Consider the following 14,853-nt stretch of genomic DNA (forward strand, 5'->3'; position numbering starts at 1 on the left):
GGTTATGTTGAGTAAAGTCTGCAGTCATATCAGCTTACATTATCTCCTGGTCCAGTCTTAGTTCACTAGTACATGCATGTAAAGGATATTTCTTCAATAGCAAATCTTTTGTGTTTTCAAATTTGACAGAAGAAATTATATTATATCGGGTATATCAACTTCTATATCTCGCTTCAGTTGGCAAATCTGATTATCAGTACTGCAGTGTGTATTGTAAAGTCTCAATAATCAAACCAAATGGTAGAAAGAGTAACATGCATTATATTGATAAAGCAAATTCCTTTTCTCCCACACTTGTCTGTGGGTAAGGTTTGTTATACTTTTGAGTATTATATTCATAGACTCCTAATTCCTACTGACTCAAACGTTTTGTTGAATATAGTAGACACAGTGGTAACGCACTCTACTTTCACCTAACTGACCGGGTTTCGATTCCTGGAACACGTGAAAAGGTAAGGGGTCACCTGCTCGGCCACGTGGGTTTTCCCCGGGTACTCCGGTTTCCTCCCACAATAAGACCCCTTGCGCGCTTACATCCGGGCCAACGAGAGTGATTAGTATAAGATGACATAACTTGTTTCAAAATTGTTGTAAAATAAATGAAGTTTATATTATATTATATAGTAGACAAAAATAACCAGACAAGGGCATGTTCCACAGACTGGCAAAATCTAAAATCTATTTGGATTGACCATGACGAAGAACTTGGTTGAGTCTCATTTTGGAGTTATTTTCCTTTCCATCAACCATGCTGATTTGAATACATATTAAGATATCAGAGGTCTGAACTCTTGAAAGAAACATTATAACGGCAATTATCCAGCAGGCCTCATACTACTAAAACAAACTCCCCTTTGTGGTTGGTTGGAGAGTGAGTTAATCTTACACTAGTCTCACTAAAGTGTACAAGTGGAAATCAATTCAGCTTCCACAGCTTGGAATCAGCAGATCAACCACACCTGCATTGACAATGCAGGCATAATATTATTGCTGAGTCTCATTTCTGGCACCGTTTTATTTATTTCTGAATATGCTGCAGCACATGTGCATGGGTTTGTATCTGGAAAGTCAGACAGCATACCAAATAATATGGAAATCTTGTCAATCTGATCACATTAAGTTTATCTTTTGAGATCCTCTGCACATTCTTAAAGCCTGACATTACAACACTACCATGTTCATTGTCTTCTGTTTTGTCACTTTGTGACCTACATGAAGTAAACAAGATAAAATATAAAATGGGTGTTAGCACTCTAAAACATCTAGATGTCAAACATTTATGAATCAAAGGTTTGGAAGTTAATGGATATGTTGTTTAAAAAAATGTCATCTATATGCAACTGAGGAGGTTGAAAGGTGTTTAAGTATACTCATGTAACATTACCGAGTTTTTACACCAGACGTGGATATTATTTTTGACTGGATGAAAATCTCTAGAGCCAAGTCCTCAAAATTCAAAATACATATAAAGGACTCTAATGTGCTATGATATTAATGAAATTTTTCAAATTCTCACAAAAATGTTTAATGCGGCTCATATAATGAACTAAATACCTTAGGAAAGTACCTATTTTGAGAAATGGTAATTGTGATACCTTTGATACACTGATTTACTTGAAACGCCCTATGTGAGACAATCCATTTCACATTAAATGTATCACATACTGGATATAAACTGATAGGCAGGACTGCACAAGAAAAGAAAAGTAATTCAGAAGTGACAAAAAGACAGCTGGTAGACATGGTGTAGAATTTAGAATTCTCAGCATCCTGAATGTGATTAGTTCTCATCAGTATGTAACAAATTAATGTCACCAGAATTTAGCATGTATCTAAAATATAATGTAGACTGAAACAGATAAATCACAACTTCATATTTTTGTTATAAAAGTTGCTATGATGTATTTATAAAGTGAAATATTTCCAGCAAAATAGTTACAGGTATATATAAATTAATGAGGGTACAAATACAATGAAGCGTGACAGACAGTTTCTAGGGATGATTCAAAGAAATGATTTGCACATGATCACCAGGCTATGGCCCTGTCCCTCAGCCCCTGGAATTACCTAATCACCAGCTTATGGCCCTGTCCCTTAGCCCCCTGGAATTACCCTTATCACCAGCTTATGGCCCTGTCCCTTAGCCCCCTGGAATTACTTAATCACCAGCTTATGGTCCTGTCCCTTAGCTCCCTGGAATTAACTTATCACCAGCTTATGGTCCTGTCCCTTAGCTCCCTGGAATTACCTAATCACCAGGTGATGGTCCTGTCCCTCAGCCCCCTGGAATTACCTAATCACCAGGTGATGGTCCTGTCCCTTAGCACCCTGGAATTACCTAATAACCAGGTTATGGCCCTGTCCCTTAGCACCCTGGAATTACCTAATCACCAGGTTATGGCCCTGTCCCTTAGCACCCTGGAATTACCTAATAACCAGGTTATAGCCCTGTCCTTTAGCACCCTGGAATTGCACCCGGTCTTATTTAAATTTTCTGACTGATTCTCATCAATGGCTGATGATTACAACCAAGTTTTATCTAGCCAACACTTCTAGAAAAGTCAACTGGTTACACATTTTGTTCGGATAAAAGGCAATTGTCAAAAGTCACCTGAGTAACACAGGTACTCCGGTGATCTAAACGAAAACCCAATGTTTGCAATACCAGAAACTTATGACATCCAAATAGCTACTTATTACTTTAGCACCTGTAGACGTCTGTACACCATGTGCTTGGCTACAAAGGAAGACTTCCCTATAATGAATACATACAAATATTGGAGTGTACATATTTCATCTCACATTGTCAATTACACTGTCAGTTTATGATGCATTCTAGTTACATTTAAATTGTAGTCATATATTTTCAAATTAATATCTCATTTAAAATGTGTTTCAATTAATTAATAAAATTCGCTACCTAAATTTTTATATTTTCTTGGTTCATCTTATGGTTTGTGAATTTTGCTGATGTCATGAATCTTATAAGTCTGCCTGTTTGCAAAAGAAATTAAAGAAAACTTGTATGAAGATAATATTGATTTATATTAAGGCATAAATGAGGCTCCAAAGTACTGGTGAAATATTAAATAAAACAATGCTTTTATTGAGATCAGATTTATACCTGAGATCAGATTACAAAATCAAACATGACATAAAACAATAAGTAAGTACAATTTAACCTACATATTTCTACAAAACAAAGTTCATGATTATAACACATCGTATCAAAGTTCATGCTGAGATTTTATTTTTCGCAAATTCCTGACTGAGGATCTTCATTATGTCTTTATGTTTTAGACTTTGCTCTCGTTTCTTGATGTCTCCATAGTTATCCTTGACAAACAAAGCAAACTTGTTTGGAGTTCGGGGTGTTGATGCACCACTCACTGGTGTGGAACCATTCTTTCCTGAGTTACTTAGCAGCGTGAAGCGGCCGTGACAGTATCCACAAACTTTAGTGTCCATATTCAATGACTTGGAATGGCGATCAATCCTAAGAAAAGAGAATACAGTGGTATCATGATACCTATCGATGACGAAAACCTCCATACAACGGTGAGACGGGGATAGTCCCACTTCCATAAATGTGTGATTTTCTATGAATAGTTATGGTAACCTTGACATTTGAACTCTGAAACATAAACTTATCCTGGAAATTTTCTTAACATACCATAAACTTTGAGCCAATTTTTTCAGAATCGAAGTCATCAAAACCATATTACAAAATTGATTGATGATTTTCCATAAATGGTAAAGAGACCTTAATCTTAAAACATAAACTCAGTATAAGAATGGTTGTACTCCACTTTGTTATTGTCATCCCTGCGCATATTGCTAAAGTGATTATTTTTCAGCTCTTTCCACATAGATGTTGACTAACCTGTATCAACACTGTCTAGAGAGTTTATTTACCTGAATCCTAACGAACTGTTTCTACAACTGATTTACCTGTATCAACACTGTCTACACAGTTGATGTACCTGTATAAATACTGTTTGTCTAAACAATCTACTTACCTGTATCCACACTGACTGTTCACAGAATTGTTTTACATATATCCACACTGTCTTTGCGGTAAATTTACCTGTATACACACTGACTGTCTATACAGCTTAATTACGTGTATCCATACTGTCTGACTGTCTATACAAATGATTTAACTCAATGCATACTGACTGTCTACTGGATTAATTTACAGACCTAAAACTGTTTAACATTCCCAAAAAATTTTTTTGTTTGCGTTTCATGTGTTTGGGATCGTTTGCATTCTGAATTGTGCATTTTGTTGTTTGTACTTTGGATTGCTTTCCATTTCCATTTACTTTTGTTTGGATTTGTGTACTGTATCCAGAATATAAGAATGAATATGCATGTGCAATAACGGCTAAATATTGAAGCATATGATGGTGTGGCCCATAGGTTGTCCGTATTTGTGAGAAAAATATAGAGAGCATAAGAAAAGCTGAGATTGAATTGATGTTTGGATAAACTATCATACAAATCTTCATGACGGGAAAAATGAAAAAGCTTTAGTTACCACAGGATCATAACTGTAAGTTATAACATGAGGATATCAACACTATTCACCAAAAGATACATAGTATTGGGCATTAAAATCATATCAGTCTACAGACTTAAACATCATTTTTTTATTTTCACTCATATAAACTTAATTATTGTTTTATTTTGCTGCATCTGAGTGTGGAAACGTTTAACGGTTCAATGCACAGCAAATTTACCTGCATTCACAACGGTTATCCTCACTGACTATCTACACAGTAAATTTACCTGCATTCACAACGGTTATCCTCACTGACTATCTACACAGTAAATTTACCTGCATTCACAACGGTTATCCTCACTGACTATCTACACAGTAAATTTACCTGTATCCATACTGATTATCTCTAAAGTAAATTAATCTTTCTCAACACTGTCTATTTACGAAGTTAATTTACCTGTATCCACACTGACTGCACTGGTATGTAAACTTAGTGTTAATGCTGTAACTATGACAACGACCAATCACAGGGATTTCCGGATGGGTCTGGTTCGATTTTTTGGCCCTAGAAAATAAGAGATGAAAATGACAACATGATTTTGAGATGATATGGTGTGAATATGTACTTAATCTGTTCAGGTGCTTAAGAAGTAAATTTTATATAAGGTTTCTTGATTGAAAAGTGGTATTAAGTGTGACATTTGACCTTGACTGATGATCACCAAAACCTCATCTGGTTTCTAACTTGATGTTTTGATACAATGAAAGAGTGAATATGAACAAATATATGGGGTTTATGAGACACCTTGTACACAAGCTTATGCATATGTGCACATATACAGGTGGATGTAAAGACAGATGGACAGACAATTACTATATACCTCCCAATATTGGGGGTATAATAAGGATGACATAATGATATGTGTTCCACTCTTTTTCATGCCATTCCTGTCAAAGATTTTAGTCATCAACCTGAAGGACAAAACTGCTGTACGATGAAGCCAATTTCCTGGATGGAACCACAACGTATGGATCAGTCGATATCTTTAGTATGTAGTTAACACATTACAGGCTAACAAAGGATTCTCTTCATCCAAGAATGATTGTTTAGTTGATTCTCATGAACTGTCAACATGTTTGAATCGCTATGTAGCCACCAACAGGACCAATATTCGGCCATCCTCAAGACCTTGATGATGACTGCATAGTGCTTGAAATATGTTATTAACTATAAACTAAAATACTATTCTTGGTTGTTGAGAATCTTTTAAATACCTGTACTATATTCTCCTGACATTGAAATCTTGGTTCTGATACCACATTTTTGTATTGTAGTTGTCATCTTGTTGTGTTCCTTTTGAAGCCAGCGAAAACTATTTCCAACAACAAGTGTATCGCATAGAACATGACTGAATGGGGGAATGTGCATTATAATGCTGTCTTCAAATCAACATTATATTGTTCATTATCAAATATAGTTTGTTTTAAAGTAAATTTTCAGCAATCCATTTTGTGAAGGTAGGGGTGAACTTTATGTGCTCAGAATTTCTGTGATAATTACCAATATCTCCAGTATGGCCCATGTCCATCAGTCATTCCATTCACTAACCATACTGCAGCATGACACATTTCATGAATCAGTGTGTCTCGTACACGTTCTGTGAATAACAAGCATGAATCAGTGTGTCTCGTACATGTTCTGTGAATAACAAGCAACCTTGTATCAGTGTATCCTACACAAGCCCTTAGAATAACAAGCAACCTTGTATCAGTGGATCCTACACAAGCTCTTAGAATAACAAGCAACCTTGTATCAGTGGATCCTACACAAGCCCTTAGAATAACAAGCAATCTTGTATCAGTGTTTCCTACACAAGCCCTTAGAATAACAAGCAATCTTGTATCAGTGTTTCCTACACAAGCCCTTAGAATAACAAGCAATCTTGTATCAGTGGATCCTACACAAGCTCTTAGAATAACCAGCAATCTCTTGTATCAGTGTATCCTACACAAGCTCTTAGAATAACAAGCAATCTCGTATCAGTGTATTCTACACAAGCTCTTAGAATAACAAGCAATCTCGTATCAGTGTATTCTACACAAGCTCTCAGAATGACAAGCAATCTCTCATGTATCAGCGTCTCATATCAGCTCTGGGAAAGACAGGCAAACGCTTATGGAGCAGTGTGTCTTGTACACCGACTGTGAATGACAAGCAACCCTAATGTATCAATGTGTCTTGTACATCCACTGTGAATGAGCAATCCCTTATGTATGTGCGTCTCATAGCTGCTCTGGGAATGACAAGCAACCTGTTATGTAGCAGTGTGTCTTGAACATGTTCGGTGTCTGTGTATCAGCACACACATCACTTTCGGTTCTAGTACAAAGTAAAGTAAATACATTCATGAATTTCAATATCTGAGCAAAACATTTCTACCTCTTATTATATATTTTATTATTCCAACACTAACATTTTGTAGCTATAGTTCATAATACTGGGAAACTATTATTTACAGTGACTGTTTTCATTTTGTTTTATTTTTCTAGGGCAAATTTGGTCAATTTGTCTATTATTTACATAATAAAAATGATCTTCATGTAATATGGTATTCTTGGCAGCACACTGTTGATGTAAGAATGAGAAATAAGAGAAAGATACTCATGTCAGAGTGAAGGACGTCACAAAATGTAGTAAAACCCTTGACCAAGCCCCAGGTTTTACGGCATTTTTTTTACCCTTAAGGTGGAATAGCACTATCCCACACTGTGACACATGAAGTGTCTTATAATCCAAATGGACAATGACACAAATACTATGTTTTAGATTTCTGTACATGCTGAGTCAGAGTTAAATGGATAGGTCCATTAGGAAAATGACAGGAGACCCATGAATGTATATGAAAATTTCTCAGTTATAGAATTTATTAGATAGATCCATGCAGATGAATGTACCTACAGTTATATTTCTGTTCCTGTCAAAAAACAGGGTTTTTTTTATTAACCATGCAGTAAAGGCAAATATGATGCAAAGAAAATACTTACATAAATACCCAACCATAACAGACTCTTTTATCTGCATGCCATTTTAGATGGATTTATCTTAGGACTGATGTACTGAAACAGGGGCTGTCAGAGAAGGGTTATGCTCCCTGATTATCACAAAATTAATTATTAAAGTATGAAAAATAACAAAGGGCAATAAGAGAGTTATGATTCTTGTGCACTGCACTTCTCTTTGTTGAGATTTATCTATTTATGAAATTTCATTTTATTACCTGTTATCGTTTTAGTGTAATGCTCCAAACAAAATTTTAAGTATGAAAAATAAAGGGCAATAACTCCTAAATTATACAAAAGAGAGTGATGGTTCTGGTGCACTGTACCTCTTCCTGTTGTGATCTATCTACCTATGAAGTGTTATGTTGATACCTCTTATAGTTTTTGGTGTTATGCTCAGATGGACGGACACAGCGGCAACTATGGGGAGCATAATAAAATCTCATTCCAGGGCTGAGAATCACTTGTTATTCTAAGTTAGCATGAGAGTGAGGTAAACTAAACATATACAGGTAACAAATCGTATTGTTATATCAAAACTGTATGAAAAATATATCAGTTATTTGTTGTTTCATAAACTTTTAAATCTGTCAAAATTATCTCATTTTACTTTTTGTGTCACAAACGAAAATGAGATATATAATATTGTTTTACTTATAAAGTCAAATGAGTATAGTACAAGACAGTTCAGACAGAAAAATCTGGTGCTTGTTTCCCTGTCTTATATATAGAAATACCTTTCTGTTCTTACAGAGTTACATACATGACAGGACAGATTATTGGATTCACAACATGGATAATAGTGCTAATTTAACATTTCTATACCTGCAGAGTCACAGACTTTGGTCGAAAGCTCAATGCGTACACTGCGAGCTCCCCCAGATGTGGACACCTTCTTGTACACACAATACCCTGCTGTCCTCAACAGGCGACAGTTCCAGATCACTTCTACGTCTTGGGGTAACTGAAAAACATCAAATACAATCTTTCATACCCTTGGGTTGAGAGGGAAGATTTTGACATGAGGGCAAAAATTATCTTGTGATACAAAACAAGTAGTGAAGCCATCTGTTTTTACCTGCTGGTATTGCTTGCTATCTACATATAAATCATATCTACTTCCTGTTTTGAATTTTATCTTTTATTGTATTACACAAAAAAAATCTTAGTTATCTTGTTCAGGTCTAATATTCTCATATTAATCAGTTCTTGGAAATCAATCTAATTCAATGGAATAATTTGATTAATGCAAGGATCAGCTATTGCTTATTCAAACTTTATTTAAACATATTACACAGTCAAGTAGTAGCATCTCAAACATATGTACTACATTTCTATCTAAAAATAGTATACATTAGGCATTCAAACCTAACATACAGGGGAAAGTGCATGTAATTATCTTTTTAATATGTTGTGTGTAAATGCTCACTTTATTTAGGTTTTTCAACAAAGTGATGCACACTGTGAACATGTCATATCCTTGGAAGGTAATTTTCAGCTATCTCCCATATAAAGTTTATTTGAATATGATGCTGTCAGTGAGGTTAAAACCACAAAGATTGAAAGTATAATTCCTACAGATATGTTGATGTGTTTACTTATCATTTCCACTACTGACAATTTTTAACATGGTAACAATACCAACAAAAGACACAGTCAGTGCTGGCTTAGTGCATTTTGATACAGTTGATGCTTATGATTCAATACTTCAGCCTTTGTAACCTTTCTGCACTAAAACTATAGCATTGCAATATACAGACAGTAGCATTGGTATAGTTCTTTCTGAATAACCACTACACATGAATTGAATTATCCTAGATCAACTGACTGTTTTGTTTTTTTGTAACACTACTGCATAAGCTCTTGGTTAAAGCAATAATTAATGAGTTCTAAATCCTTCTTATTCCTTGTTGTGGTTGTGGATGTTATTCCACACTGTAAGAGTCCAGTGACCATTGCCAGTTTATTCAAGTGTTTGTAACAGGCGAATACAGAGATTTAAATGTCATCTTGCACCAGTTTATTCCTTATATTAGGAAATTGGTGATATACAAAAAAAATACTAGTAGGTATTTTTGTGGAGTCATTGGTTTTGCCGATCCAAAGCCTTTGTCATTATCTTGACAGATCTCATCGTTGTCTAAGTGTGGAGTGTTAGTTACCTGGTACTTCTTTTTCAGAACATAGCCAAGTATCACAAATAGGTGGCAACATTTCTTGTTGGTACTGACGATATATATTAATAGTAATTACCTAGTACCTTATTTTTATGAACACAGGCAAATATTACAACCATGAGGCAAAATTTCTTTTCATGGACATAGCCAGATATTGTGACTAGGTGGCAAAGGACTACCTGATGATTTTCCTTTTTTTTCTCTTTTGTTTTACAAATAATTATATATCCAAAACAAGAGGCCCATGGGCCTTAACGGTCATCTGACATTAGATACAAGATATTTGACCCCTGTGACCTTTAAAGTGGGTCAAGGTCATTCATTTGAACAAACTTGGTAGAGCTCCATGCCAGTATGCTCTGTGCCAAGTATTAGCCCCCTAGACCTTCTAGTATTTGAGAAGATGTTGTTTGAATGAAAAGTTTACGCACGGCGGACGACGACGGACGAAGCACGATGGCTATAGGTCATCTTGACCCTTTGGGTCAGATGACCTAAAAACACCTGCATGTTAGACATGAAAGCGCACAACAAGTGTGAAGTACATAACAGTCTGTATTTTAAATACTTGTTTCTTTATGTATGATGTTATTATCAATGCAAAAATGGAGATGTATCCCCTTCCTATAATCAATCATCTATCTGTTCAGATGATCTGAAGATCAATTATGAAATTGTCATTGATCCCCAACATTAGCGGTTCTTCACTTACCTTATTATCAAATACTGTTTCATTGTATATTTTAAAAAGACGTTGGGTCAGTTCTTGCTTGGATTTCTTAAATGTCCTGATAAATCTGAATACAAAATAATAAAAACAAAGTGATCAGGGGCCCATATAAATAAACCATATAATTAAACCATATAAAAATACACTCCATCCCTGAACCAATGACTACCATAAAGATATACACTCCATCCCTGAACCAATGACTACCATAAAGATATACACTCCATCCCTGAACCAATGACTACCATAAAGATATACACTCCATCCCTGAACCAATGACTACCATAAAGATATACACTCCATCCCTGAACCAATGACTACCATAAAGATATACACTCCACCCCTGAATCAATGACTACCATAAAGATATACACTCCATCCCTGAACCAATGACTACCATAAAGATATACACTCCACCCCTGAACCAATGACTACCATAAAGATATACACTCCAACCCTGAACCAATGACTACCATAAAGATATACACTCCACCCCTGAACCAATGACTACCATAAAGATATACACTCCACCCCTGAACCAATGACTACCATAAAGATATATACACCCTATCCTTGAGTCAATGACCATTAAAATCTGATCACATGTAGACCTTGTTGGTATGATTAAGATTATCACAGATGCACACATGCACAGACAGATGCATGCATGAACAAAAAGAGTGATTATTATACCCCCTTTACATAAATGAAAGCTATAAAAATAAAGCAACTTGGGACTCAAATTTTAATATAGATTAATCAATTAGAACAGTGATTCAAAAGATGTTTCGAGCAGAAGCATTTAAGTTTTTAATCTGTTGACATTACCATATTTTACCAGAGTGTCTTACTTAACAAATGCATGCACACACAGATCCTAGAAGATTTGCAGAATTTGATATGTGTTTTAAAAGTTTCAAATAATCTGACAGGTGTGTTGTTAAACAAGAAAACTGTAGATAGGAGTATTTTTCACCAAGTTTAGCTAAAATCCCTTATAGAGAGAGGATCTTAATCCAATACATGATGATAATCATAATACTTACCTGACAGCTTCTGGGTCACATTTGGTAACAGGTAGATTCTCTGTGAGGGACTTAAGGAAGCTGTACTTAGTATTTGAAGGGTACAAACAATGGTCTTCCTTCAAACCCCAGTTATCTGTCATTGGTGTTTGTAGCTTCCTTGGTTTCTTCTCTGAGGTATAAAATGTCATACATGATGATATCATAGGTCATACATGTTTGAATTTATATATCCTTATACACAAATATTTCCCTCAATAAGTTATAGTTAGAGGTGAATCAGGTGCTCATAGCCTTTACTTGGAACTTAATGAACATGTATAGAAACAAAAGTTTCTTTTTCTAATTTTTGCCAGAAAAACATCCTGGAAATCTAGGAGAATAACAATTTATAACCACAGATGATATTTGATTTGGTATTGTGGCTTCAGTTCTGGTTGAAGTACACTTATACTGATATTCTGATAACAAAATCACGTTATTCCTGTGAGCTTTTAGCATTGTAACCTTTACTAGTTTATTCCCATCTATAAGAACTGATTAAAATTATGGCCAGAACTCTTTTCTTAATACAATCATATTTGATAAATCTGAAACTAAATATAAGTAATATGGTTTATTACCTATACCATGTTTTGTCTTAAAAAAATAAAATATACGTTGCAGAAAATTCCTATTGCAATAGAGTATAAACATGGGAAAATTGTATGGAGATTAAATAAAATTCCTAGCTGAGAAATGAAATGTCCTATTAGCTATCAGACACTTACTCATCAATAGTTCTCCTGTTTGGTACGTGTATTTCTATCTATGTAGTAATCAGTGACATCAGAAATAAATGTTTCAAAACATACATAGCAAAGTTTTAGGCAACTCTATCAGTTAAAAGCTGAACTTGACTACACATCACTGTGACAACAGAAATGTGCATGATTTCAGATCTATTTCTTACTTGTGCTTAGAGGAGTTTTAAAGCCCTGATCTGCACTGCTTTTTGTAGTAACTTTGGGAGTTTTGAAATCTTCATCTTCTGAACTGCTGTTATTGAAAACTACAGGTACGACTTTCCTAGGGGGAAAAATGAATTAAACAATCAATACTTCAATCAATACTTTTAACAATATATGGAAATGGCGGACATCACATGTTTTGGCAAATCTTAGTAAAAAGAAAGAAGTATAAAAAAACAACTCAATATGTAAACAGTATGTACATTTAAATTATATTCAAACCATTATAAGAGATCCGAGAGGAATCTTGGTGACCACAATGGTATAATCTTTATATTTCCCTTCTTATCTCCCTTGTATATGCTCTTCATTACATGAAATTTGAAAATTCCTCTAAAGAATCCAAGATGGTTGTCTGTAGGCTATTTTGTTTTTCTATTCACTCCCAAAATCAAAAGGGCACAACTAGGAACCAAGTGGAACCTACATACAAAGTTTGAGAAACATCCATCCAATACTTCTCAACAAACAGTGATAATATGAATTGCTTACGGACAGATGGATAGTGAACCACCGACCACAGACATAGGGTGATTTGAAAAGCCCACTATCAGATAATAGTTGACTGAGAAAAACAAACTTTCAAAATCTCAGACCAGTATTAGCAATCTGCCCAAATTTAAACATGCACAACCAATAAATACGGATTAATTTCGAAATTTTGAGAAATATCTTTAGAGTATCTTTAGAGAGAAATAGTGATAACAATAATTGTTTTAAACAAAATGGCATTTAAGAACAATCAATCTGATAATAGTACACTAAAAATGATCAATTTCCATTTCAATACTTTTTTCCTTTCCTTATTCAGATCAGTACATACTTTTGGTCATCTGTGCTGTGGAGTGTTGACCTGTAGGCGGTGCTGATATGAAACACATCATCTTCATCATCATCGTCATCGCTAACTTCCCAGTCTTCCACTATAAACTCTTTCATGCTGCTCACATATAAAGGTAGGAGGGTCAGGTTGAAATTGATTAGATGATAGATATGTGATAGTAGAGGCAATTAATATATGAGTTAAAATACAACTACAATTTCAGATCATTAAAATACATAATTACACAAGACATGCCTCTTGGCACATTTAGATACATATGTAGTATTGACCAAATACTCACAAACAAGCAAAGTGTTTTGTATGTTATGCCTCCTTTCATAAAGAGTCTGTTGCCATTATTTTCAGATAAATGCAATGAATACCAATATTTTCTCTTACATATTTCAAATGTAAGGGACTTTTCACTAGATACACATTATAGTCAGAAAATAAAACATAAGAAATGAGGTACTGTGAATCTCACAGCTCACACCAGTCAAAGCAAAATACTTTTGCTTCAATTTTCTGATAATTTGCATCATGTACATATTGTTTATAAAGTATTTTCTGATCATTAATATAGTAAGATGTAAATAAAAGCTTTATCTGTTAGATATCTACCATTGTTTCAGCTGTAACTACAGTGTGTATCATAAATTGGTATCTCTGTATGTTTTACCTCATTGTTTCAGCTGTAACTACAGTGTGTATCATAAATTGGTATCTCTATGTTTTACCTCATTGTTTCAGCTCTCTCTTCATCTTCACTGCTCAGCTTTTTCTTGGACCCCCTCATTTTCTGTAAAACTAAAAATAGGAACATAATCTTAGCTTTAGTTTTCAGGATATGATCCAAACATAAAGATCTCTATGAATAGGATGAAAAACATTTTTTGGTTGTGTGTTTGTAAGTGGGTGTGTGGGCAACTTTTTTCAAGTTTATTGTTGTGAAAGCTTATATTACCTTTAATGTTGACTGATCACAGAAATTTTGAACATGATGTGTCCAGACAGGATGATTAAAACTTTCCCCTTTATCATAAACAACTGAGAATCAAGCTATTCATATCAACTTAATTTATCATATGGTTCATATGGAAGAGTGTAAGGGGTCTTATTGCTTTCACTACTAGAGTTACTGGGTTAAAAATCCAGCAGCTGATGATCCATAGGTACCTCATGGTGTCAAACAGAAAAATAAGACCTGATTTACCGAGGTAAATGACAGGCACTTTACCATCGCCATGGTTATTGTTCAAATAAAGAAATATACTTACAGGTTTCTAAAGCATCATCTTCATCACTGGAGGATTCAATATTCTGTTTAGTTCTGCAGAGAATCAGAGTAACAAATATAAAATATCAAATATCATTGTTAATAGTTATAGCGTCCATTTTGAATATTAAAAAAATTGCTGATTTTTTGTTATCCTTTTTTGGTGTATGTGAATGTTGTGTGATTATGGGTTAAACAACCCAGTCTTGTATTCAAAACCTTGTACAACACCCAAAGGAAATTGACCT

General features: G+C 34.7%; 1 protein-coding gene across 1 annotated transcript in view; it reads right to left on the reverse strand.

Annotated features, from left to right (window-relative positions):
* Positions 1-3,234: 3,234 nt before the first annotated feature.
* LOC132554701 (uncharacterized) overlaps positions 3,235-14,853 on the reverse strand; it is a 31,288-nt gene continuing 19,669 nt past the window's right edge. Inside the window, exons 5-14 of the mRNA XM_060219015.1 lie at positions 14,607-14,659; positions 14,067-14,136; positions 13,330-13,446; positions 12,449-12,564; positions 11,518-11,668; positions 10,454-10,538; positions 8,390-8,528; positions 6,066-6,162; positions 4,962-5,069; positions 3,235-3,496 (exon numbers count right to left, since the gene is read on the reverse strand). Coding sequence (XP_060074998.1) covers positions 3,235-3,496; positions 4,962-5,069; positions 6,066-6,162; positions 8,390-8,528; positions 10,454-10,538; positions 11,518-11,668; positions 12,449-12,564; positions 13,330-13,446; positions 14,067-14,136; positions 14,607-14,659 — 1,198 coding nt within the window. The remainder of the gene's footprint in view (positions 3,497-4,961; positions 5,070-6,065; positions 6,163-8,389; positions 8,529-10,453; positions 10,539-11,517; positions 11,669-12,448; positions 12,565-13,329; positions 13,447-14,066; positions 14,137-14,606; positions 14,660-14,853) is intronic.

Source organism: Ylistrum balloti, unplaced genomic scaffold (genome assembly GCF_031769215.1).
Source record: "Ylistrum balloti isolate Yb309-2 unplaced genomic scaffold, AGI_CSIRO_Ybal_v1 Utg369642, whole genome shotgun sequence".
Lineage (NCBI taxonomy): Eukaryota > Metazoa > Mollusca > Bivalvia > Pectinida > Pectinidae > Ylistrum > Ylistrum balloti.